The 27,698-nt window shown below is 43.9% G+C and overlaps 1 protein-coding gene across 1 annotated transcript; it reads right to left on the bottom strand.

Annotated features, from left to right (window-relative positions):
- Nucleotides 1–49: 49 nt before the first annotated feature.
- Nucleotides 50–27,461, bottom strand: LOC115135482 (phosphorylase b kinase regulatory subunit alpha, skeletal muscle isoform-like). Its single transcript, XM_029670205.2, has 32 exons — nt 27,268–27,461; nt 26,001–26,159; nt 25,604–25,651; nt 25,142–25,310; nt 17,699–17,781; nt 17,473–17,553; nt 17,094–17,192; nt 16,809–16,955; nt 16,464–16,517; nt 16,194–16,316; nt 15,977–16,072; nt 15,776–15,883; nt 12,619–12,697; nt 11,377–11,511; nt 11,067–11,176; nt 10,826–10,970; nt 10,638–10,716; nt 9,091–9,161; nt 8,389–8,553; nt 8,144–8,220; nt 7,903–8,048; nt 7,614–7,767; nt 7,223–7,302; nt 7,006–7,084; nt 6,735–6,864; nt 6,390–6,491; nt 6,112–6,215; nt 5,940–5,984; nt 1,493–1,654; nt 1,302–1,355; nt 915–1,115; nt 50–658 (listed from the first exon to the last, which is right to left on the bottom strand). The coding sequence occupies exons 1-32, from the start codon at nt 27,343–27,345 to the stop codon at nt 485–487; spliced, it is 3,537 nt and encodes a 1,178-aa protein (XP_029526065.1). The 5' UTR covers nt 27,346–27,461; the 3' UTR covers nt 50–484.
- Nucleotides 27,462–27,698: the final 237 nt, after the last annotated feature.

Raw genomic sequence — 27,698 nt, 5'->3', positions numbered from 1 at the left:
GCCAGTTGGCTATGAGAGGGCCTTGAAGCACTGTCACTCACAAAGTGTACAAGATTGCCACTATGCTGTATTAATCAAAGATCCATACAGTACACCTGTCACATCACAATAGGAAAATTATCATTTTCAAAAGCAGCACTACCACTAGTGTTGCGACAACCGCTCACTCTTGACATAGAATCACTGCACCATCTTTATGGTAAGAAATATCTACCTGCTGTAAATAACAAGTCTGGAAACCTATCTTCATTAATTTTTCTGAGAATAATCTGCCATATCAGAGGAAGTTAGTATTTAAAATACTGGGACCCCTCACAACGATTTGTTCATGTCAGGCACAGGCTTGCTGGGATATATCAAAACAAATTCAACTCCATGATGAAAAGGTCAGGTGACTAGATAAAAATCAGCCTTTCTCAGGTTCTGAGCCCTACTACAGTATGTGTTGCTGTTAGCTAATTGGAGGGCACAGACTAATAGAAGCTCATTGGATGGCACATGCACCGCTTGGCAAGAAGTCCTGGGTGTAGGTGCACACAGCTTTGCAGAGGTAGGTCATAGTGCCGTAGCGGCCACTAGGGGCGCTGTCATACAGCAGCCTGCAGATCCCATTGGAGTGATCTTTCTCCAGAAGGGTGTCGTCAGCCCCCAGCACTTTCTGCAGAAGAGGGGAATATGGACACAATGTAAGGATGACATTGCAAAGACAATGTGCTATTTAATGTCCTTTAACATGTGGGGGTTTACAGGAAATGTAACTGAATAGTAGTAAATACATGAATAGTAAATGTAACCGAATAACAAGCACAATAAACAATGTTTATTTTACATGTTCCACTGTGAAAATCAATGCTGAAAGAACAGCGGTCTGTTTCGCCAGCAGAGGTGAGACTACCGTATGGCCACTGACTGACCTGGTCGTGGTAGAACATTTCACTGGCCATGTGGACTATCTTATCTACATGGATGACACTGCCGATGCTCTCCAGCTCCACCTCGGCCAACAGGGTGAGCACCAGTATGGCCTCCACCAGCAGCTGGCGGTACTCTGGCCGGGGCACGCGATTCAGCACCGTCTCCACGTGCACTGCAAACTTGATCTCACCGGGGGTCATCTGTGATCAACAACCCCCCCAGGGGAGGTGGATAGGAAATAGTTAGTGCATCATGTAGTGTGATATTGAACAAATCTGGTTCAGAGGTGAGCATGTGCTTGAATGAGTACAGGAAGGTGAAATCATTTAGATGAAGGAGTAACGTGAAGTTGATGTGGCTCAGCCTGGAGATCTTTTAGGGCGTACCTCTCTTGTGGTTGACGCTGGGAGAATGCACCCCACAATAGATAGACCGTCACACTGAAAAATAAAGTAGGGCAATTACATCTATGAACCAGGTAGAAACAAGTTTCACGGATGCTAATTGTACATGTACCAGCTAGAACAAAGTGTTTGGACTACTGTGCAAAGAGTACCTGTCGCCCACAGCATCTCACCTTCTGGAGGATGGACCAGACCTTCTGGTAAAAGCCGACAGGGACTCTGTTGAGGGCTCCGTCTAGACGTCTCCTACGTAACCACTGGCCATGGCGGCTGTCTCTCACCGCCATCTTTTCTGTAGCGCTCTGCAACGACTCGATGGATGGGAGTCTGTACCGCTGGAGCACACCAGGGGAAAACAAACACTTATAGTTAAGCTTTCTCTTCATTGTTAGATCGTATAAAACCACTTGAGTTTATCACATAATACATATTTGTGGTATTGTATTCCCAGAAGTTATGTACAGTCAAAAGTTTGGACACACCTACTCAATCAAGTTTTTAATTATATATATATTTTTTTTTTACTATTTTCTACATTGTAGAATAATAGTGAAGACATTAAAGCTATGAAATAACACATATGGAATAATGTAGTAACCAAAAAAGTTAAATCAAAATCAAAATATAGTTTATAGTTTATATTTTTCAAAGTAACCACACTTTGCTTTGATGACAGCTTTGCACACTTTTCTCTTGATGACAGCTTTGCATTCTCTCAAGCAGCTCCATGAGGAATGCTTTTCCAACAGTTTTGAAGGAGTTCCCACATGTGCTGAGCACTTGTTGGCTGCTTTTCCTTCACTCTGCGGTCCAACTCATTCCAAACCATCTCAATTGGGTTGATGTCGGGTGATTCTGGAGGCCAGGTCATCTGATGCAGCACTCCATCACTCACCTTCTTGTTCAAAAAGCCCTAAACACAGCCTGGAGGTGTGTTTTGGGTCATTGTTCTGTTGAAAAATAAATGATAGTCCCACAAAGTGCAAACCAGATGGGATGGTGTATCGCTGCCGAATGCTGTGGTAGTCATGCTGGTTATCTGCCTTGAATTCTAAATAAATCACAGACAGTGTCGCCAGCAAAGCACCCCCACACCACCTCCTCCATGCTTCACGGTGGGAACCACACATGCGGAGATCATCCATTCACCTACTCTGTGTCTCACGGCGGTTGGAACCAAAAATCGCAAATTTGGACTCGTCAGACCAAAGGACAGATTTCCACTGGTCTAATGTCCATTGTATTACATGATTCCATATGTGTTATTTCATAGGTTTGATGTCCTCACTATTATTCTGCAATGTAAAAATAAAGAAAAACCCTTGAATTGTCACGACTCCCGCCGAAGTCGGCCCCTCTCCTTGTACGGGTGCGCGACGTCACCGGCTTTCTAGCCATCGTCACTCCATTTTTCATTTATCCATTTGTTTTGTCTTGTTCCCTGCACACCTGGTTTTCATTCCCCAATCACACTACATGTATTTTTTCCTCTGGTCCCCCTCATGTCTTTGTGCGCGATTGTTTTGTGTTACGTGTCTATGTTGACGCGCTTTACTGGTATGCGTTTATTCCGTGTTCTATTTCACGAGGTATGTCATTGTGTTTATACAGTATTACTGTGACTGTTTGCGCGTTTTCACTTCTGCATTGGCTGGAGGTTTCGACGCAGTGACGTCTGTCTGTTAGTTTCTCCTGCCTCAATAAAGTGTGCGCCTGTTCACAACTCTCTGCTCTCCTGCACCTGACTCCGCTCCCAGGACGCACGCCATTGACATGAATGAGAAGGTTTGTCCAAACCTTTGACTGAGAATGGAAGGATCAAATGCTTTATTATTGAAATATTGAAAAAATACAGACAGAAAAAGACAAACGGCATGATTTGAAGTACTGTACATATTCATATATACAGTAAGGTACAAAATATTGGAACCCTTGATTAAGATGAGCAAAAAACACGGTATAAAATAAATAATACAAATACTGAGCTATATTGCTGGTAAAAAAAGGGAAATATTATTTTATACTAACATAATTGCTCAGAGAAAGAGATTCTGTTCAACAGGTAATTTAAAAAATGGGTCCAAATTATTGGCACCCCTGTTTTGAGTATTATAGAATGAACCCGCTTCGTGAGGATAAAGACACAAAGTCTTTTTCTAAAATGTTTTATGAGATTGGAGAACACATTGGGAGGGATCTCAGACCGTTCCTCCATTTAGAATCTTTCCACATCCTTGACATCCTTCGACCACAAAAATCAACATTTTGCAATTGCCATCTGTCTCCGGACTTGAAGCCCATTGAAAACCTCTGGTTTACGTTAAGAGAATGGAAGGGTCAAATGCTTTATTATTAAAATATAGAAAAAAAATAGACAGAAAAAGACAAACAACATGATCTGAAGTTAGATGGGGCAGAGTCTTACAAGCATTAGAAACATCAGGCTTCCTGTTAAGGCAAGGGCTGATTTCAAGGTTTTACTGCTAACCTACAAAGCGTTACATGGGCTTGCTCCTACCTATCTTTCTGATTTGGTCCTGCCGTACATACCTACACGTACGCTACGGTCACAAGACGCAGGCCTCCTAATTGTCCCTAGTATTTCTAAGAAAACAGCTGGAGGCAGGGCTTTCTCCTATAGAGCTCCATTTCTATGGAATGGTCTGCCTACCCATGTGAGAGACGCAGACTCGGTCTCAACCTTTAAATCTTTACTGAAGACTCATCTCTTCAGTGGGTCATATGATTGAGTGTAGTCTGGCCCAGGAGTGTGAAGGTGAATGGAAAGGCTCTGGAGCAACGAACCGCCTTTGCTGTCTCTGCAAGAGGTTCCCCTCTCTCCACTGGGATTCTCTGCCTCTAACCCTATTACAGGGGCTGAGTCACTGGCTTACTGGTGCTCTTTCATGCTGTCCCTAGCAGGGGTGCGTCACTTGAGTGGGTTGAGTCACTAACGTGATCTTCCTGTCTGGGTTGGCGCCCCCCCCCCCCCCTTGGGTTGTGCTGTGGCGGAGATCTTTGTGGGCTATACTCGGCCTTGTCTTAGGATGGTAAGTTGGTGGTTGAAGATATCCCTCTAGTGGTGTGGGGGCTGTGCTTTGGCAAAGTGGGTGGGGTTATAATCCTTCCTGTTTGGCCCTGTTCGGGGGTATCATCGGATGTGGCCACAGTGTCTCCTGACCCCTTCTGTCTCAGCCTCCAGTATTTATGCTGCAGTAGTTTGTGTCGGGGGGCTAGGGTCAGTTTGTTATATCTGGAGTACTTCTCCTGTCTTATCCGGTGTCCTGTGTGAATTTAAGTATGCTCTTTCTAATTCTCTCTCTCTCGGAGGACCTGAGCCCTAGGACCATGCCTCAGGACTACCTGGCATGATGACTCCTTGCTGTCCCCAGTCCACCTGGCCGTGCTGCTGCTCCAGTTCCAACTGTTCTGCCCTTTGGCTATGGAACCCTGACCTGTTCACCGGACAGGTAGCACACCTGTCGCAGACCTGCTGTTATCAACTCTCTAGAGACAGCAGGAGCGGTAGAGATACTCTTAATGATCGGCTATGAAAAGCCAACTGACATTTATTCCTGAGGTGCTGACTTGCTGCACCCTCGAAAACTACTGTGTTTATTATTATTTGACCATGCTGGTCATTTATGAACATTTGAACATCTTGGCCATGTTCTGTTATAATCTCCACCCGACACAGCCAGAAGAGGACTGGCCACCCCTCATAGCCTGGTTCCTCTCTAGGTTTCGGGCTTTGTAGGGAGTTTTTCCTAGGCACCGTGTTTCTACACCTGCATTGCTTGCTGTTTGGGGTTTTAGGCTGGGTTTCTGTACAGCACTTTGAGATATCAGCTGATGTAAGAAGGGCTATATAAATACATTTGATTTGATGATCATTGGGTGTGGATACTGTCGGAAGATGTGGGTCTGAGCAAGTGTGATGTCATCAATGTATGTAAATGTTAAGTTGTCTTTTGCTTTTGCTTATGTAAAAAATTCAACCCTGTGATTTGACTCGAAGAGGGCAAGTCCATAAGTGCCGGCAAAGGATATCAAGGATCTGGAAAGATTCTGTATGGAGGAATAATCCAAGATCCTTCCCAACGTGTTCTATAATCTCATAAAACATTTTAGAAAAAGGCTCAGTGCCGTCATCCTCGCAAAGTATTGAAAACAAAATCTCTTTCCCTGAGCATAAGTATAAAATATAGTATAAAATAATATATATTATTTTTTACATACAATATAGCTCAGTATTTGTATTGTATAATTTACAGTCTTTTTTTGCGCATCTTTATAAAAGGGTGGCAATCATTTTAGACCTGGCATCTAATGCCATACCCCGTTCAAAGGCACTTAAACATTTTGTCTTGCCCATTCACCCTCTGAATGGCACACGTGCACAATTCATGTCTCAATGGTCTCACGGCATCTACACTGATTTGAAGTGGATTGAACAGGTGACATCGGTAAGGGATGACAGCTTTCACCTGGACTCACCTGGTCAGTCTGCCACGGAAAGAGCAGGTGTTCCTAATGTTTTGTACACTCCGTGTATATGCACACGTGTACATGTGCATGCTCAATCTCTACTTTCTGTACTCACTGACCCAAGCCACTCACCCCTGATTCAATGTGCTCGATGTCAAGGGAATGCACGGATAAGGACTGCAAAAAAACACAAGGTAAAAAGGCAAATCGATCAGCGGGCACATTAGTACGTCCTCAATGGTATGTCTGTATTGATGACGTAGATCACCATGCAGTCATACATAACACAGTATAGTGTCCTCACCAGCTTCCTCACTTTACTCTGATGTTTGCTACCGCCCACACTCTTAGAGTTAGGCAAAATATCCTGGATGGCAATGGAGTCTGTACCTGTTGCACCCGAACGCACTGCAAATATACAGTGGGAAAGAATGATCCACTTAAAATAAAGAACACCACAGACAAAATGGCTACTTGACAAAATACAAGTAGGATGAAACGGAGAAAACGTACGTGCCGGTTTTTGAGCAGCTCTCCGGTAAGCTACTAATATCAACGATGATCGAAGCCATTGTCACTCACCACTCTTCATCAGGCCAAACTCTTTCCCACTGAGAATGTGGTGCAGGAGGTTCTTTAGCTCTGAAGGGCTCATGTTCATCAGGCACTCCGTGGCCTCCTCGCCTGGAACACGCACAGAGAACACACACTTGTTTCTACATGTTCCCTCCTCTGACCTTACATCTCAAAGACACACATCACCTATAAATGATAGAAATGGTCGCTTTAAAAATGTGTCCGACTGTCTGCAAACGTCTAATGTAGTGATGCCATCGTATACTGTATAACATAATGGAAGGAACCATCGCTAAGATCAATCTGAAGGTTGTAACATCTGACCCTAGCATTAGTGCTATGTCAGCGCACCAGAGCAGTTGAGAGACTGGGCCAGCTCAGTAGCCATGACCTGGATGATCAGTCCGATCCTGAGACGGAACATCTCACTGAAGAGTTTTGGCTGGGTGCGGATACACATTGCCAGGAACACCATAATCTCCTGCAGGGGGAACACAAACACCAGCTTACAGCACGCTGAGGCACAAATCAATACGCAACATACCGCTGGGACTAGTAGTAACCATTGCATTCAGAATTATAATTTGAATATCTGAGCCACGGGCGTTCATATCGTCCTTACCTGAGTGAGAATGGCGATGGTCAGATTATTTTCACTGGCCACATCAATTAGCTTTGCCAGCATGTCAGGGGGCATGGGGCTATGTGGATACAATGACAACATCACTCACAAAGCAGAGCTTGTTTCTGTCTTTCCATTTGGTCTCTTTCTAAAAATATATGCTGAATACTGTCATGAGGGTGCCGGGTGTGTGAAGGATTGAGGACGGTGAGCTCACGCTGAAATGGTCTTCTCCCTTGGCTCAGGGGGGAGACCCACTGTCAGGTGCTTCTGGTGGGCCAGCAGATCTGAACAGGCCTGTCAACAAAGCAACAAAAAAAACACCTAAAGTTCAGAGGTAAAAAAAAACATTGGAATGGTATATCTGATCACCTGAGACGTGGCACTACCTTCCTGTCATTTAAGAACTTTGGATCTGATCAACCATGTATGTTGGCTAACCTAAATAACAGTGCATGAATCAACATGAGTAAGGAGGATAAACCGTTATGAATGGATTTGAAATGTGTCTGTGGTTCTGCGGCTAATTTCCGACACCAAGTTCAAGTGTAACCGGTCCTATCAATGGTGTGGTGTGACAGTGAGATGGGCAGTGAGTGGATAGATACCTCATCCAGCTCCTCCACTTTCTTCCGGAGCATGCCAGAGATCATGCGGACGAGGCCCCAGAGTTTCAGGTTCCCAGCCTTGTCGTACAGACTGCTCAGCAGCCGTCTAACAGTGGAGCCTTTACCGTGCAGCTTAGTGTCCCAGTCCATACCCCTGACACACACACGCACACACAGAAAAACAAACACAAATCAGCCCATCTCTACAAAATCTACCTAGCTAGTATGAACCAGCAAAACCAACCACTCATTGGGTATAGGGAATTTGTGGTTTAGAATGGGTCCTTACTTGTCTTTGAAGAAAATGTAGAGGATGTCGGCCTGATCCTGAAGGTTCTGGGTCTGCTTCAGCACCTGCACCAGGGCCTGGTAGTCTATAGCTCCAGTCGTGTCCCTGGGCAGATTCATCTGGGCTGGAGGTGTGGCATTGGAGCTCTGGGAGACAGAGACACGGTGCACAACTCAGTGGATACAACATCACACTGGTTAACAATCCGCAGACATGACATTCACAAGGTACAATGCCATACCCTGCCATCCACATCCACCAGGTGGAGGTTTGGCTGACGGGAGCGAAACAGTTTGGTTGGGAGGTACATGTGCACGTCTGTGGAGGGAGAGGTCAGAGGAACATTGTCATGATACCCAGATGGTGACCGCGTGTGTGTGTGTGTGTGTGTGTGGTTTATCTGAAATACATTTCAAGAAAATAACAACAACAAAAAAGTCCTCCACAAAACGACAGATAGTATAGAGTAGAAGGCACGCGGCTCACTGTGGATGTCGAGCTCCCGTGCTTTGTGCACCAGTGAGACCATCTCACGGGTCTTTCTGGCCAACGCCCGGAAGCGGTTCAGACCGCCTTTATGGGAGCTGATCTTTTCGCTGTGTTTCGGTATGGACAGCAACTGGTCCAGATACTGAGCCAGGTCATCCACCTCTGAAAAGAGTGGGACACACGCACGCGCACGCACAGGTAAATGACCTTTCAAGGAATCTATAAGCATGCTTACAAAATGAGCGACACGTGCAGCCAGCCAGTACACTGTCAGTTAGCTGACTTATTATCAGTCAGCTACGAAGACTCCAGTAAATATACAGAAGAAATGTCAAATGTAAGAAATGGTACGAGATGGTTTACGAGATGGTAGGGAGATTTTAAGATGGTTAGTTGTGTGGGAATTGACAACAGGGTAAGGAAGTAACAATCAAAACAGGCGTTGTTGTTGTATTGACAAGGTTTTACGGCAACGTGAAAACAGGTAAACCTATTTTCTTCTGACATTTCTTTTGCTAGAGATGAACTTTAGGATCTTGTGATGTTTTGCCTGAGACAAAAGTCATTTTCCTAGGCTTTACCCACTCTAGCCCATCTCCCTAACATCATTACACTATCAGGCCATGCACAGCTTCAACAGCATTGTAACCACACAGACACTGTTGTCATGGTGACCACTGTAGTCACCACCCTGCTCACCATCGTCCATGAAGGACAGTTGAGAGCAACAGGAAGTATTCATGAACTTGGACAGTTTCCCTGTCTGAACCCTGCATGAGGAGGGGAAGAGCAACCAACGTCATTAGGTGTGCTTGCTGAAAGCAAGAACAACTTTGAAAATCCGACAATTACTCGTATTATTATTTTGCTTTCCGCTGCCACGTGTAGTGCCAAAACTGTAAAAGCTACCAACACCAAAACAACATTAAAGTGTGCAGGCTGACTGTCTTCAGTGTGCTTGAAAACAACTTTTTGATGCTACTTACAGTTTTCACACGACAACCATATTTGCATAACTCCCAATGGATTCCAATGTTCATTGGTTAGAATCGTAAAAATTCCGGTCGTAACTGGTCTTTAACCGTTTAAGCTACAAACGCCATTCAAACTTGAAAACTGGAATAGGGTGCTTGTATTCAGCTTTGCATGTATACTTCTTTAACTATAACCATTTTAAATTAGCATAAAAGCTCGATAGGCTTCAATGGAAAATATTTTGATTTGCCGGCGTCGTGTCCACATTTACCATTTGAAGTCTATGGAGCTTTTATGCAAATGTAAAATGGTTATAGTTCCAAAAGTATACATACAGTAGTATCAACACACTTTTGACAAGCAATGTAAGTTGTGTAAGTCTGCATATTTTAGAATTGGTTTAGTGTTTTTAACCATAAACAGTTCAAGAACAATGTTTAAATGTGCTGAATTAATCACAATTGATTGCTTGTCAAAATGATTTTTATACTGATTATACTTTTTCAACTACAACCATTTTATATTAGTATAAACTCTCCATAGGTTACAATAGGATGGATTTGGATTTTCTCCTGCTCTTGAACCATTTATGCTGCATACTCCAAACCAACATATTGACCCAATTTATAAAGTATTGTTGATGTTATTTGTGCTTTTTAAACTATATCCATTCAACACTTGCGTAAAAGCTCCGTAGACTTCAAAGGTAAATGTTAGATTCGCCACTGCTCTTGATCCGTTTCCACGACAAACACCAACCCAAAGTTGAAATGTGCAGAGACCGACTCAACTTAGATTGCTCCACTACAGCTTTTTGCTTTAACTCACACTTCATAACCTATAAAGCGTGTTGCGTCGCCATTCATTTCAATGGCGGAATAAAGGCTTCGACATTCTAAACTGAAATCATGTCCACAGAACATTCAGAACGTTCAAACTAAAACATTGCTCAGAGCTTAAGTACTCACTCTAGCCGACTATACTAGCTCACTATAATAACTCCACACTTACCAACCACCCTAAAATAACTCACTATAACATACACATAGCCTACGAAGGCCCTATTACTACTAATCCCTACACCACTACTTTCTGCCGTCACTAACAATGTTTCACAACCATTAAATACCTCCAGACCACACAGACACACATTTCCCTTTAGGAAATGTCCCTTTCTGGTTTTGACACTGACGTTGATCATTCTAATAGGCCAGTCGGTGGAACTCAATCCCACGATCTAATTAGCCATTCTTCTATCAGGAACACCTCACCTTGCTCCGCCGTAGTAACCATCCTGCAGTTTTCTCAGAACGGCTAGTACTGCAGGGTCCAGCTCTTTGTGGTCATCAGCTGAAATAGAGTTCCAGAGAGTGGATTGTCAGGAGGACGTTACGTACGGTATACTATTTGATTAGGCTGCAGAGTCATGATGGGGCGGTGGTCAGTTCAAGTGACTCACTGAGCATATTGGATGAGATGGGGAAGGAGACCGTGGGACAGCCGGTAATTCTCCAGCGGGAAGCCAGGTAGGAAAGGTCATTGCGCAGCATCTCCAATATCATGTGGTTGTCCAACGCCAAGTAGAATTCCTGATGATCAATGAACTGGACATAACAAGAGAGACAGGGAGATGTCCGTGTTGAGTGTAATCAACAGCTGGTAGCTAACACACAACATGTCCTGACAGGGCTTCATCTCACCTGAGGGGTGAAGGAGAAGACAGTGTCACGGATGATGTAGAATTTTGATGTCCCCAGAGTGCCAATGCGTCTGTATGGTCTCCCAGTGAGGCCTAGTCTCTGGTTGCGACCTGCATGGCCAACACGATGAATAGTTTTTGGGACAATCATGGCATACATTATATTTCTAAACCTGGCTTACACATCACAGAAATGGGCTCTTAAAGCCAAGAAGTTAAATTAACATCATAAACAACAAAAGCTATTAGCACAAGCATTAGGCTGTATCTTTATCCTTTTAATTCATCTCTAGGTGTAGTGTTCAGTTCACCTAGCCTTGCATAGATGTGGCTCAACACCCTGGAGGGTTGGACTCTGATAGGATGGATGTCCTCCAAGGTATCAGCATCTATCCCTTGTTTCATCAACAGATGTTTGATGTGGTCCGTCTCAGCTAAGATGGACACTGAAAGCAAATCAGACAAGAACACTTCAATTTTGTCTAGTTTAAAGGAACCTCAAGAGCTAAAGGAGTCTCTCGTTTATTATAGTCATTTAAAACAATTAACACCAAGAGAATGTATTATTTCAATCACTGTAGCAGATTTATGAGACTCAGTTAGGCACAATCTCTTCCAAATGGCATCTTTTGTACTGCAATTTATCACAGTCACCTACTGTACACATGAATACAAATATGTGTATTCTCCTACTGAGGTCAATATCTTTTCTTCTTTCAGACTGCCTGATGTAATCATCTTACATTTACATTTAAGTCATTTAGCAGACGCTCTTATCCAGAGCGACTTACAAATTGGTGCGTTCACCTTAAGACATCCAGTGGAACAGCCACTTTACAATAGTGCATCTAAATCTTTTAAGGGGGGGGTGAGAAGGATTACTTTATCCTATCCTAGGTATTCCTGAAAGAGGTGGGGTTTCAGGTGTCTCCGGAAGGTGGTGATTGACTCCGCTGTCCTGGCGTCGTGAGGGAGTTTGTTCCACCATTGGGGGGCCAGAGCAGCGAACAGTTTTGACTGGGCTGCGCGGGAACTGTACTTCCTCAGTGGTAGGGAGGCGAGCAGGCCAGAGGTGGATGAACGCAGTGCCCTTGTTTGGGTGTAGGGCCTGATCAGAGCCTGGAGGTACTGAGGTGCCGTTCCCCTCACAGCTCCGTAGGCAAGCACCATGGTCTTGTAGCGGATGCGAGCTTCAACTGGAAGCCAGTGGAGAGAGCGGAGGAGCGGGGTGACGTGAGAGAACTTGGGAAGGTTGAACACCAGACGGGCTGCGGCGTTCTGGATGAGTTGTAGGGGTTTAATGGCACAGGCAGGGAGCCCAGCCAACAGCGAGTTGCAGTAATCCAGACGGGAGATGACAAGTGCCTGGATTAGGACCTGCGCTGCTTCCTGTGTGAGGCAGGGTCGTACTCTGCGGATGTTGTAGAGCATGAACCTACAAGAACGGGCCACCGCCTTGATGTTAGTTGAGAACGACAGGGTGTTGTCCAGGATCACGCCAAGGTTCTTAGCGCTCTGGGAGGAGGACACAATGGAGTTGTCAACAATCTTACCTTGAACCACAACATCAGGTTTGGATACAGTGGAAAACCGTCTGTTCAGAGGATCAATCTCTCCTGGGGCTAAAAAACCCTAAAAAATAAGGACATGGAAATCAATTGAGAATTTGTCAGTTTCCGTTGTATACATTTATCCGAAATAACCAAATACTCTCCCTTCTGGCTATTGGGAAAAAAATCCATAGTGCTATTTCAAAATGTATGTAGCAAGGTAAGCGAGCCTGAATAAAATTAACAAACTTGCAAACAAGGAAAGACATAGGACTATCCGTACCAAACTTGAACGTGTATTTCCAGGCACTAGCATTTCACCCTAATCAAAATGGCATGCTCATACTCCAATATTTTACAATAAGACCTGGTTGGCTATACTCCGCCTTGTCTCAGGATGGTAAGTTGGTGGTTGAAGATATCTCTCTAGTGGTGTGGGGGCTGTGCTTTGGCAAAGTGGGTGGGCTTATATCCTGCCTGGTTGGCCCTGTCTGGGTATAGTCAGACGGCGTCACAGTGTCTCCTGACCCCTCATGTCTCAGACGCCAATAATTATGCTGCAATAGTTTATGTGTCGGGGGGCTAGGGTCAGTCTTATATCTGGAGTATTTCTCCTGTCTTATCCGGTGTCCTGTGTGAATTTAAGTGGGCTCTCTCTAATTCTCTCTCTTTCTCTCTGAGGACCTGAGCCCTTGGACCATGCCTCGGGACTACCTGGCCCGACTCCTTGAGGTCCCCAGTCCACCTGGTCGTGCTGCTGCTCCATTTACAACTGTTCTGCCTGCGCCTATGGAGCCCTGACCTGTTCACTGGACGTGCTGTCTTGTCCCAGACTTGCTGTTTTCGACTCTCTCTCTCTACACCGCACCTGCTGTCTCTAACTCTGAATGATCGGCTATAAAAAGCCAACTGACATTTACTGCTGAGGTGCTGCCCTGTTGCACCCTCTACAACCACTGCTATTACTTTTATTTGACCATGCTGGTCATCTATGAAGTTTAGAACATCTTGGCCATGTACTGTTATGATCTCCACCCATCACAGCCAGAAGAGAACTGGTCAATCCTCAGAGCCTGGTTCCTCTCTAGGTTTCTTCCTAGGTTCCTGCCTTTCTAGGGAGTTTTTCCTAACCACCGTGCTTCTACATCTGCATTGCTCGCTGTTTGGGATTTTAGGCTGGGTTTCTGTATAGCACTTTGTGACATCGGCCGATGTCAAAAGGGCTTTATAAATACATTTGATCGTTTGATTTGCACCCCCCCCCCCCCCCCAGTGGTCCAAATGTGGAATATGTACCCTTGCTGAAAAACTGGACAATAATGGCTTGAGAAAATTCCAAGATTTGAAAGACACATACACATTACCAGGCAACTTCTTTTTCTGTATTTACAACTTAGATCAGCTATGCTGGGCTATGGAGTCCCTTGGGAAACCAAACTACCGAATAGGCTTTATAAATAAATGATCAGAAAATACATGAACATTTGTTCACAGACTGTATTTAACAGCAAGGAAACATTTTACGATGAGATTGGCCCCAACTGTTCACTATGTCCCCTAAATAAGGTAGGCACATTCCTCCATATGACGTGGGAGTGACCTGCAGTCGAATGCTTCTGGGGCAAAGTTACTAAATTAATTTTGAAGTGTATGAATATAAATATTCAATGCTTTGCATCTATTATGTTACTTAACGATGATAGCTTCTTGAATCTCTCAGTCAATCAGAGACGATTACTGCTGGTAGGCAGCACAGCTGTGAAAAACGTTGGCTCTTAGATGGTAATCACATCACTCTCTCCCAAGTCACCAGTGGATACAGTTACTATTAGAAGCTCTAACATCAGAATTATCAACAGAACGAATGAATGGTGCTCGTCAAGGAACAACTGAGGCCTGGACAAATATACTTGACTCTGTAAAGAATCATCTCGGCTAAATCCCAACCCATACAAAGAAACAATTCACAAAGGCCAACACATACGTACAAACAACATTCTGTATAGACACTGAGTGTACAAAACATTAAAAATACCTGCTCTTTCCATCACATAGACTGACCAGGTGAATCCAGGTGAAAGCTGTGACCCCTTATTGATGTCACTTGTTTAATCTACTTCAAATCAGTGTAGATGAAAGGGAGGAGACGGGTTAAAGAAGGATTGTTAAGCCTTGAGACAATTGAGAATGTGTACCATTCACCTTCTGACTGACAAACAACCCTAGGGAGGTGGGAAAGGGTGCGAAACATGGTTTCCGGGAGTGGGAGGTGGGGGTTGGATGGAGACACATTGGCTGGGTGGGGTTCGGGGAATGGGACACTGAATTTAGTATTAAAATCTGTATATATTTCTTAAAAACACTTTTTTCATTTTTTTTTTGGCAGCCTACGGGTACAGGTTTTTATGAACTTTGAATTTGAAATGGACCATTAACCCCTCCAACACAAAAATAACTAAACAAATAAAACTTTGGTCTCGAAGAAAGGAAATAACCGCTGAGAGTCACAAGGGCATTACGTACAATATAACGCAACAATAATCATGTTGATCATAGTAGTTCATGGCATTAAGATTTCAATGCACTCTACATTTTGTTTGGGTACTTGTAAACACCTCATCCATTCAATGAGAAATAATGATACATTTTCAACAATAATGAACATTCTTGACTAACCCTGTGTAGTGTAATTAAAAGGAAAGCCGGGTCACACTTTATTAGTCTAGTCTAGTATAGTCTAGTCTATAGATGCTCTACAGATGGACATACTGCCAACCAACTTGACAAGCAACTGCTTGCTAAGGTTACAGTTAGGGTTGGGCTTAGAATAAGGGTTAAAGTTCAGACTAGGGTTTGGGTGAGGGTTAAGTTTAAGTTTAAGCTTAGAATAAGGGTTAAGGTTCTGACTAGGGTTTGGGTGAGGGTTAAGTTTAAGCTTAGAATAAGGGTTAAGGTTCTGACTAGGGTTTGGGTGAGGGTTAAGTTTAAGCTTAGAATAAGGGTTAAGGTTCGGACTAGGGTTTGGGTGAGGGTTAAGTTTAAGCTTACAATAAGGGTTAGGGTTAGGGTTAGAGCTAGGGTTAGTAGATAGTCTGTAGAGCATCTACAGATGGACTATCCCAATAAAGTGTTACCGAAAACAGTGAATAGATTGACTTACATCAGCCATCAGGTTTCCCAGTATGTACAGAGACTGTCCCCACATCAGAGGTAACTTGCCCATGGGAACTCTCTCTACAGAATGGGGATTCTCATACTCCTCGTCTACCTGTATAAAACACACAGTACTAATTTTACCTGCTGTATATTCTATGTGGACTCAGTTATTATGATAATGAATGTAGATGGGGGTGGCCCTCACCTTGTCTGCAGGGACACTATAGAGCTCAGGCAACAGGCTAAGGCCATCCTTCTGTTTGATCATAATAGCCTCCAGGGCATCTCTGTATTCTTGCACCTGATGACACAGGGCAAACTCTTGATCACAATTGAACCCACACACGAGACCGAATGGACGCGGTCTCCGAATGGAGCCATTACACCCTGGCCATTGTATGTCCGCATCCCCCCTGACTGACCTGCTCAGGGCTGTTGATGAAGATCCCATCCAGAATGAGGTAAGTCCAGAAAAGTGGCCACTCACATTCAATATTCTCAAAGAGCTTCAGCTCAGATGACTCATAATATATGCGACTGGGGTCCTGGAGTTCACATGAACATGTACAGAATATATCAAAATTACACAAAGGAATCCATTCATCAGTTGAAGGTGGAATAAGGCTGTGGGGGTAGATATCTTGGCCAGTCAAAAAAAGAGGCAAAACATAAATATGAAATATAATTTTCACCTCTTTGGGGGTTTTGTGTCCATCTCTGAGGAACCTGCAGCATCCATATCTCCCCTAAGAGGAAAGATAGAGAGACAGTTAGTGACACATCGACCATATGGGCTGTGCTCTCATGCTACAGTCGTCATTACAGTGTTCTGCTCTAACAGACAGAGAATGTCGGCACACCGCACTGACCGGCCCTGTCATCACCTTCCTATTCCAATACACCACACGTTTCACCACACTCTCCTCGGCAGTTAATACCAGACTATTAATTAAAAGGCTGATATTTAACACAAAATGTTTAATAGATAAACTCCAAACAAGGACAACACTGAATGTAACAGTAGAGGACAACCTCACCTGCAACTTGGAAATGATTTCCTCCTTGGTCATATTAACGATGTCAATATCTTCCACAGCGAACGCTGGGTACGAGATAATGGACAGAACCCCAGCATCCACTTCTTTGGATGTGGAAGCTCTTGGCAACATGGAACTAAGGATTGACTGACCATATAAAAAAGGGAGAGAGAAAGGGGGGAGGGAGAGAGTAATGTCTTCTTCAAAGACTTGAGAAAGTGAGTGTGAACATGTCGCTGGGAGCTTGGGCTCCTGTCCTCGCTCTATGGCCATCCTAAGGCTTACCGTGCAGCGCTGAATATCGTCAGCTAACGCATGGACTACCGATTCATGACCCCCATTGGCGCCAAACAGATTGAGGCCATCCAGGGCCTCAAGTGCAGCCTACAGACACACATGGGAAAATAGATGGCTGTTGTCAATATGACAATCCCTTTGTCAGTGTGCACACATTACTATGACACTGAAATAATACCCATTGGTATCACCCACAGTAAAAGGTCGCATTTATTATAAGTTGCTAGTTGATGAAAAGACGGAAGGGGGGCAAACAGAATTGGCTGAGTGTTATTGGCGTCCGTGATTTGTGCTATCAACAAGCGTTCCATAAGTATAAGTCAACAGACATTGATATTCAGTACATGTTGTGTAAAAGACAACTTACTTTTGCCATGCCGATTGAGCTGACGTTGATCTCCGGAATCCCCTGGTTTGTCTTGTCCCCACGTTCCCACATGCCAAAATCCTGCGAAAATCAACACAAATCAAACTGATTAACAACTGGTTCATACTTCTAGATCAAAGACACGTGGCTACCGTAGCACTCTGCAAATACACTGAACGTCAACATCATGTCCAATTTTTTTTTAAATATTTTTATTTTTACATACTGCCACTTTATATGCAGCCTCGATGTAGAACATAAGATTCTGGATGATGTCCACCTCATCCCGAGTGTAGACGATGTGAAGGCCTGCCAATGACAGCAGACAGGATTGAAAAACAACTTTTGAATGTTTATCTTCAGTTCACATATCATTTCAAAATATGCATTCAGGTCTTTGTAATGTAATATACTTGTCAAAAACAAAATGTAGAGATTAATAAATGCATTTCTATAGATTCCAAAATCATTTCATAGGTTACGTCCATATGTTGCGTGCTTATCCCGGACTGCATCTATTAAGGTTGCAGCAATGCTGGAGGAGAGGAGAGGGCACACCATAGGAGCAGTTGACATATAAGAGGGGGGGGTGACACATCCTCCCTCAATATTCAAGAGGGCTTTTTGAACCCCCCTCCAATAATTTTCTATCCAATTAATCCAGGTGGATAAATGTTATATTTTTTCTTCCACTTTGACATGAGAGTATTTTGTGTAGATCATTAACCAAAAATTACAATTAAAACACAACAAAATGTGGAAAACGTCAAGGGTTGCCCATTATTTAAATTGTATTCGTGACTGTTTGTCACAACCGTCGTATGAATAATTGGACCAAGGCGCAGCTTGAGAAGAGTTCCACATCTTAATGATAATGGAACTTCCAAAAACAACAACGCAATAACGATCGTGAAATACGTTGCACACATAGGCACTTAAACAAAACAATATCTCACATCGCAGGTGGGAAAAAGGACACATTAAGTATGATCCCCAATTAGAGGTAACGATCATCAGCTGCCTCCAATTGGGAACCATATACACACACCAACATAGAAATATAATAGCTAGAAACCCCCCCTAGTCACACCCTGACCTAAAACACCATAGAGAACCCCGAGGGCTCTCTATGGTCAGGGCGTGACACTGTTTATGTCTATGTACTGTATATTGTATTCCAGGTTCCTGCTGAACTTACAGTGCCTTCTGAAAGTTTTCACAACCCCTTTCCCACATTTTGTTGTGTTACAAAGTGGGATTAAAATGTATTTAATTGTAATTTTTGGTCAACCATCTACACAAAATCCTCTGTAATGTCAAAGTGGGAGAAAAAACTATAACATTTATAAATAAATAAAGCATCTATATATCTTGATTAGATAAATATTCACCTGTAGCGATTGTCGTTGGGAGAAGGAGAAGAGGACCAAAGTGCAGCGTGGTACGTATTCATAATACTTTTAATAAAGATGAACACTCGAACAAAAACAACAAACCGACAAACGAACAGTTCTGCAAGGTGCAACAAAAACACTAAACAGAAAATACCTACCCACAACCCATAGTGGGAAAACAGGCTGCCTAAGTATGGCTCTCAATCAGAGACAACGAGCGACAGCTGCCTCTGATTGGGAACCATACCAGGCCAAACACAGAAATACAAAACCAATACAAAACCTAGAATACACAACATAGAATGCCCACCCCAACCAACTGACGCCTTGACCAAACTAAAACAGAGACATAAAAAAGGAACTAAAGGGAACTAAAGTCAGGACATGACAGTTCCTCCCCCCCAAAGCTGCGGACTCCGGCCGCAAAACCTAAACCCATAGGGGAGGGTCTGGGTGGGAATCTGTCCGCGGTGGCGGCTCTGGCGCGGGACGTGGACCCCACTCCACCATAGTCTTAGACCACTTAAGTGGCGTCTTTGGAGCGGCGACCCTCGCCGCCGACCTTGGACTGGGGACCCTTGCAGCGGGCCCTGAATAGACGGGAGACTCCGGCAGCTCCCGACTGACGGGCGGCTCCGGCAGCTCCCGACTGACGGGCAGTTCCGGGAACTCCCGACTGACGGGCGGCTCCGGCAGCTCCCGACAGACGGGCGGTTCGGGTAATTCCCGACTGACGGGCGGCTCCGGCAACGCCCGACTGACGGGCGGCTCCGGCAGCTCCCGACTGACGGGCGGCTCTGGCAGCTCCTGACTAACGGGCGGCTCCGGCAGCTCCCGATTGACGGGCGGCTCCGGCAGCTCCCGAGTGACGGGCGGCTCCGGCAGCTCCTGACTGACTGGCGGCTCCGGCAGCTCCTGACAGGCGGGCGGCTCCGGCAGATCCTGACAGACGGGCTGCTCCTGCAGCTCCTGACAGACGGGGGAACCTGGAGGGAGGAGACGGAGAGAGCTGGGGAGACCTACAGGAGGCCTGGTGCATGGAGGAGGCACCGGATGGACCGGGCTGTGGGGGATCACTGGAGCTCTGGTGCGCAGCCTTGGCACCACTCCTCCAGGCTGGATGACCACTTTAGCCCAGACCCTCCAGAGTGCAGGCACAGGTTGAACCGGGCTGTGGGTGAGCACTGGAGATCTGGTGCATACCACTCGCACCTCTCCCTTAGGCACAATACCCACATTTGACCGGCACGGGCGGAGCGTAGGAATAGGACGCACTGTACCCTCCCAGCGCCCCAGAGACACAGTACACAGAGCCGGCACAGGATACCCTGGGCTGAAAAGGCGTACCGGAGACCAAACACGCTGGGCCGGCACAATACGCCCTGGCTGGATGCCCACTCTCGCATGGCACTTGCGGGTGGCTGGCCAATAGCGCACCGGGCTATGAGCACTTCCTGCGACACCGTGCACTTGACTGCATAACACGGTGCCTGACCAGTACTGCACTTCTTCCGGTAAGCACGGGGAGTTGGCTCAGGTCTATCGTCTGACTCCGCCAGTCTCCCCGTGTGCCACCCCCCAAAAGATTTGGGGGCTGCCTCTCGTGCCTGTTGCGCTGCCTTACCTCATATTGCCGCCGCTCAGCTTTCGCTGCCTCCAGTTCTTCCTTGGGACGGCGATATTCCCCAGCCTGTGCCCAGGGTCCCTTGCCTTCCAATATCTCCTAATATAAGTCCAGGAGTCCAGAACCCTCTGCTCCTGGTTACCACGATGCTTGGTCCGGTTGTGGTGCGTAGTTCTTTAACGATTGTCGTTGGGAGAAGGAGAAGAGGACCAAAGTGCAGCGTGGTACGTATTCATAATACTTTTAATAAAGATGAACACTCAAACAAAAACAACAAACCGACAAACGAACAGTTCTGCAAGGTGCAACAAAAACACTAAACAGAAAATACCTACCCACAACCCATAGTGGGAAAACAGGCTGCCTAAGTATGGTTCTCAATCAGAGACTACGAGTGACAGCTGCCTCTAATTGAGAACCATACCAGGCCAAACACAGAAATACAAAACCTAGAATACACAACATAGAATGCCCACCCCAACTCACGCCCTGACCAAACTAAAACAGAGACATAAAAAAGGAACTAAGGTCAGGACATGACATCACCCCCCTTATACTCCCCTACATGTTAGAAACACCTTAAAGCTGTGAGTGTTTTGGGGGTAAGTCTAAGAGCTTTGCACACCTGGATGGTACAATATTTGTCCATTATTCTTTTGAAAATTCTTTAAGCCCTGTCAATGTTACTCAGTGATATCTTGTGTTGGAACAGAATGCTTCGTATTCAGGACAAAAAGTTAATTGCTTTGCCAAAGTTTGTGCAGTGTTACTTAAGTGCCTTGTTGCAGACAGGATGCAAGTTTTGGAATATTTGTATTCTATACAGACTTCCTTCTTTTCACTCTGTAATTTATTGTGGAGTAGCTAGAATGTTGTTGATCCTCAGTTTTCTCATATCACAACCATTAAACTCTGTAACTGTTTTAAAATCACCATTGGCCTTGGTGAACTCCCTGAGCAGATTCCTTCCTCTCTGGCAACTGAGTTAGGAAGGACCAATAGCTTCATCTCTCAGAGCAGTCATCCCTCAGGGCCTCTATGCTGCCACCCATTGATATGTCATCTCAGTACATCTCAGGAAAAGTTATTTTTTTTTAAATGAGTTGGCTTTCAAAAGGAACCATATAAGGAGAAGTGGGCATTTTAAAAGTAGTCTTTTAACACTAGAAGCTCTGAAATTCCATAACTACTAGAACCGCCATGACTAGATATTTCAATTATTATTATTTCAAATTTTCAATAATAAATAATACATTGTAAAATTAATTCATTTTTAATAAGTTAATGTAGCTAACGTTAGCTGGCAGCAATGAAAACAAACAACATCTTGAGTGGCACCTTTTGAAACCCATACTTCTCATTATATGGTTCTTCTCGAAACCACCACTTTTCCTGAGAGATTACATATCAGTGGGTGGCAGCGTAGAGACCCGAAGGGTTCTGAGAGATGATGCTGCAGCTGGACCCCTCTCGGAAGGACGCCTGTATCTTTCTAGTGACTAGCTGTATTGATACACCATCCAAATGAGTAACTTCATCATGCTCAAAGGGACATTCAGCATCTGCTTTTTTTACATTTATTTACAGAACCACCAATCATTGCCTTTCTTTGCAAGGCATTGAAAAACATCCCTGATCTTTGTGCTTGAAGCTGTGCTTGAAATTCATTACTCGATTCAGGCACCTTACAGATAATTGTATGCGTGTGGTAGAGATGGGGTGGTCATAAAAATGTCAACCACTATTATTGTTCACAGAATGAGTCCATGGAACTTATTATGTGATTTGTTAAAGGGATACTTTGGGACTTTCTCAGAGGGATACCATTTTTATGTCTATGTGTCCAGTATGAATGAAGCTAAGAGGTAGTTTCGCAAGCTAATGCTAACTAGCGTATCTTGCTAACAATAGTTTTTGGAGATTGAGAGCTTTTCAGTGTTATTTGTTGGGTCCAATCAAAATCATGCTTGATTTAGTAAGGCTTTCTCATTGCAATGTTGCAATGGGGTAGAAAATCAATACCAAGCCCAGGGCTAGGTTTCCCAAAACCATTGTAGCATTGCAACCTGGTCTCAGAGCAGGAGCACTAAAATCATCTTTCGTCCATTTAGTTTCAATGGAATTAGGATGATCATAGTGCTCATAACGCTTTTGAGAAACCCAGCACAGGTCATTCACCAGTCACCTCTCTGTCCTCCAATTGTTTTCCAATCTGGCAGCAACCTGGTGGCACAAACTCCCGGTAGAAAAATGGGCTACGTTCGGAGCCACTTTGCTTATTGTGTTGATTCAAACAAGACCAAATGTCACGTTTCTACGGGAGAAACGTTGACAGGGAAAAAAATAATATCAACCTCAAGAGCCATCTGAAAGCGCATCATTCCAACATATACGCTCAGGTAATAACAGATTGATAAGACTACTTAGTTAGCTTGCTGCAACCTATCAGACCACTACTTACGACAGAACTTTGATTACAATAGCTATAGTATGTCAAGGGGCAGGGCTCCAGTCTGCGATCATTTACTCCCATTGAGTTAGCTTTTGACTTGGCTGTGAGTCAAATTTCCCATTGGTCGCATTAGTGCGAGCTGAACATCCATTACATGGTGACCTCGCTCAAAACGTCCTATTTTTTTGGGGGGGCTGCTAAAAACCATGATTTGGTCAAACAGTAAACTACATTATCATCATGAGTCCTGTAATGAACGTGTCTGCCCTGGCCCTGGGCCTGTTTCGCTGCTGCTGTGATGAGCGGGCTGATGATGTGCGCTCCGGGAGAGAAAAAAGGCGTCTGATTCTCGAACATTTCAAAAGCAATTGGGAGAAATCCATAGCTTTTGAAGAAACTACTTGAATCATTTGTAATGATAATTGACAGTGGCTTACAGTCCTTACAAAAGCTCCACAGCACACGACAGCTCGAGGAGAGAATACTACAACGCGCGCAAGCTCATATTTATTTAAAGAGAAACAAATGTGAGCTAATTAGTTGTTGAGAGGAAAGGAACATGTTTGATTTAATATTGAGCTTAATGGCAACTATTTTACAACTGGGATTTGTTATATGGCTTTTAGACAGGAAATGCGCAATTGCGCATCAGCCATTGCAAGTGCATATAGAGTTGCAGGGTACAACTGCATCGTGTTTTTAGGACATTGCATTTACTGTTAGATTAATACATGACTACTAGCAGTGGGTAATATATTTAGTGTTAGAGATCTAGCTAATGTGTTTTGAGTTACCCCCCCTCTCTCACTCCCCCTTTCTTTATGAGATATGTTATGCAGAAAAATATGCTGGTAGGACAAGGCTATGTATGTTTGTGCACATGAAAGTCAGTGATGTATGCTTACTATAGGTTAATGAGGCAATACAAATGTAACGTGACTAAAAACAAAAGGGCATTTCGTTGACTAAAATGGCCCACTGTTTTCGAAATGTTGACAATAACTACACTAAATCATTATTCAACTGACAAAAATGTGACTAAGACTAAATCTACAAAATGAACACTGGATCATTGACCAACAGAGCATCTTTGAATAGCCCTCTTCGTGTACACCTAATAACAACAAACAAGTGTTTTTTAAAAATGTTTTAATCTTCTGTATATAAAGTGTAATATTGGGATGTAAACCCAAACTTAAACACATTTAACTCAATATCTGACATGGGACAGGTGTCTTCTTCAATTTGAACCAAAACCATGTGTGTGTGTGGTGTATACTTTTGATACCATGAAGATTTGTAAGACTACCAAAAAACACCCTGTGTGACCCTGTTTTAGCCCATTGTGACGCAGGGGGTGAACACTATTTGCCAGCTTACACTATTTGGCATGACAGGAACCTGACATTTTCAATATCTTTGGGTGCAAATCAGGGGAGAATGACTGCCCCCTGTATTGAAACCACAGAAGTTCAAGGCCGACCGCGGTACTGCAGGCATCGTTAGCCGAAAACAGGATACACAATTATAGTGAATGGAAAAATGGCAATCTTTGTGCAGTCAATTCTGTTTTTCATGTATTTTGTATCATAGTTATACAACAGCTGAAGAAACTAACACTTTAAAAGTGTGAAAATGTTATGTGATATGTAATGGTTGTTGGTTGAAAATGCAATCTACACAGGACTTTCGCATCAACAGGTTTTCCATGAGTGAAATTTTGGCTTGCCAGGTGACATCACCAGGTGGTATAAGTTAATACACCAATAACAAAGAGCGTTCGAAACCTCTCTGCCAATAACAGCTAATTTCCAGGTTACATATCCCTCCCATTAGGCCCCTCTATGTTGGTGGATTGATCCACATTGTGGTTAATGCACTGCTTTGGCGCCCTACCCCTCCCCACTCAGATCAGTCCCAGACAGTCTTGCAAAATTACTGCTTGAATTCGTTTTTGGGGCTAAAATCTGTTTTTGGAACTTTTTGACCATTTTAATGCGAAACTATGACAGCAAGGTACTTAATCGTTACCCAGAAACAATTTGATATTGATATTTTTTTGTTTGTTTCTGCACTGGGCCTTTAAATGCAGAAAATGCCGGAGGGGGGGAGACCCCCAGACCCTGTGCTGAAATGCGTCCACGCCATTGCTAAAATCATGCCGATGCCACTGGGGCACACAGTGGAGTATGAGTTTACCTGATGCAGTCATCTGGGCCAGGAAGAGCAGGAATATGGAGGTGGCATCCACCTGCAGGTGACCCCACTCATCGTCTCCCACCACCGTGGCAGTTGTCTGGGAATCATACTTGGCGTGCAGGCAGTCAGATTTGTTCTTGCTGTATTTAAACTTCTCCACTTTGTCAATCTGAGAAAAATGGAACAACCACAAACACCAGGACTTAAGACCAGTTCATTTGAGGTCAATAAAAAAAAAGCAGTTTGTAGGCTAATCCTAAAAGAGAAGCCACAGGTCATATTCTGTCATCTGTGTACAGTATGTTGATCTTATTGACATGTTTATTTCAAACAGTGACCTTTCCTTTGATTTCCTTTTGCTCGATTAGAAATGAACCACCACAGCATGCAAGCTGAAGTGTGATTAAACTCTTTCCATGGCCCACATTACAACTGTGAATGGCACAATCCTTGCCTGCATACCTGCCTCATCATACACTGCAGCAGGCTCCTCATGAGTTTAACGACATTCTGTGGAGAGATAGAGGGAGAGATAGTCAGCACCCAGTCTCAACCATGACCTTCAACCTCCCCCATCAGCCAGCAGAATCAGAGTAACCTGAAACCCGTCCCAAGCGTAATGGCCTGCCCCCTGGCATTTCCATGTGGGAACAGACACACACACTGACCTACCATGGGCCGGACCAATTTAGGTCTATTTACAGCTGCTAAATCCCTATGCCAAGGACAGACGTGAAGATAATTATAGGGGTTACTGTCAGCCAGGTATTAGAAAATATATACTTGCGTTACTCCCATTCAAACTTTTTTTAAACAATACTGGTTTGAGACAGACAGGTAACTGGAAGGGCCCTCCCACCTGTTCCAGCTCGTAGGCCTTCGCCTTGTCCTCATCTCGGTCAGCATTCTTGCGGTAGGCCAAGCTGAGGGCCCACACAGACAGGATGCCGTAAACATTGTCCCGGACCCAGGCATGGTGGTTCTCCGGGTCCCCTGGGAGAAGCCCCGTCACCGGATCCTGGTCATAAGAGGAACATAGCATCACATTCAGTAACACTGGACATACACAGATACATGGTGATTACATGCATACATACATACATACATACATACATACTTAACATGAATGTTTACACACAATATCACCCATGTGTAAGCATTCACATGCAATTATAATAATAATCAAACTAATAGTAATCATTGACATTTTATTTCTTCCTATAATTTCAATTGATTGTAAATCAAAATCCACTATCATTTACACACAATCAGCCAGTCATAGTGAATGAATTCTAACCACCGTTTATGTTGACTGATGTGACAAATTCTGAATTGTTCCAACAGGCAAGCAGTGCAGTTTAAAATACAAATTATATTTGTAAATTGTTATTTCAGTTTCTGTTTGGTAGTTAGTAATTAGGCCTAGCGGGGCCTCAGATATCCGTCATATGGATTCTGGAGAGGTCGTTTTTTAGATCAGTGTAGAACCTCAATAAAAATTCATTTTGGAGTTGGAGTCCTTTTAAAAAGTCCCTAGAACTGAGCCTCTCATTCCGTCTACATAAAAATGATCGCAGGGAATACCCCAGACCCACTAAGCAAGGGGACTGGAATTGGTCAAACTCGCAATTTAACATACTTACAAAATCTTCTTTCCCTAAAAGCATGATGGTCATTACTTTTTTATATGAAAGGGGAGGTTAACTTAGCCCCAGGCAATCGATCGGAGATTGACTTAAAGACAGCTCTACTCAAATACTATATATATATATATTTTTTTCATTAGTCCATTGTTGATACAGTCCCAAAATGTGTTGCATGTCAGCAGTCAAGTTTTCAAGATATTGGACTTTCTAGCAAAGTGTCATCGATCACATCCTCATGAGGCCAATATCTTGAAAACTTGACTGATGTCATGCAAACACATTTTGGGACTGTATCAACAGTTGACTAATGAAAAACAAGACCAAAAGATAGTTTTTTAGAGGAGTTTCCCTTTAAGTGTCAGTCATGGGATTATTATTTTTTGCTTTACATGATCTGAACATGGGTAAATAAGTAGGCTACTACACATACAGCACATCAAGGGTAACCTATTGTCATAAATAGGCCCACAGTGCACTCACCTGGTGACGTAGTATTGTTTTCGTAACCATCCGCGCATAATTGTCGAGTTTCACCCCAGAGTTACTACGGCTCCTCATGATGTTGCTTGATGTTTTGCTTGAATTTCAGCCCTCAAACCTCGCTGACATTCTCTCTAATACAGCTTGTTATGTAGTTGCACCATCGGATGAGAACATGAGAGGGAAGCAAATGTCAAAGTCTAGGAGGGTGCGTTCTGCTCACAGTATCTGTTACACTGCCCCTGGCTGCTCACAGACCAGTTGGTCTGTATTTTCTGTGTGCAGTAGGCCTATACCCAGTGTACAGTTGACTAGCATCTTCTAAAGAACAACGTAACAATGTCAATAGATGGAGTTGTCATAAACTATAACATCAAGTTAAATATAAGTTATAAAGTTTTGAAAGTGTGTATATATATATATATATATAT

Source organism: Oncorhynchus nerka, linkage group LG10 (assembly GCF_034236695.1).
Source record: "Oncorhynchus nerka isolate Pitt River linkage group LG10, Oner_Uvic_2.0, whole genome shotgun sequence".
Lineage (NCBI taxonomy): Eukaryota > Metazoa > Chordata > Actinopteri > Salmoniformes > Salmonidae > Oncorhynchus > Oncorhynchus nerka.
The sequence above is the reverse complement of the archived record's forward strand: the minus strand, read 5'-3'. Positions and strand labels throughout refer to the sequence as shown.

What these genes read in the sequence shown, in the direction of transcription:
- LOC115135482 (XM_029670205.2), bottom strand. Translation starts at nt 27,345, where the DNA reads ATGAGGAGCCGTAGTAACTCTGGGGTGAAACTCGACAATTATGCGCGG. An exon ending in GTTTGGCCTGATGAAGAGTG is followed by an intron (nt 6,216 to 6,389) that starts GTGAGTGACAAT and finishes GTATATTTGCAG; the next exon opens with TGCGTTCGGGTGCAACAGGT. An exon ending in CAGCGTCAACCACAAGAGAG is followed by an intron (nt 1,116 to 1,301) that starts GTACGCCCTAAA and finishes TGTTGATCACAG; the next exon opens with ATGACCCCCGGTGAGATCAA.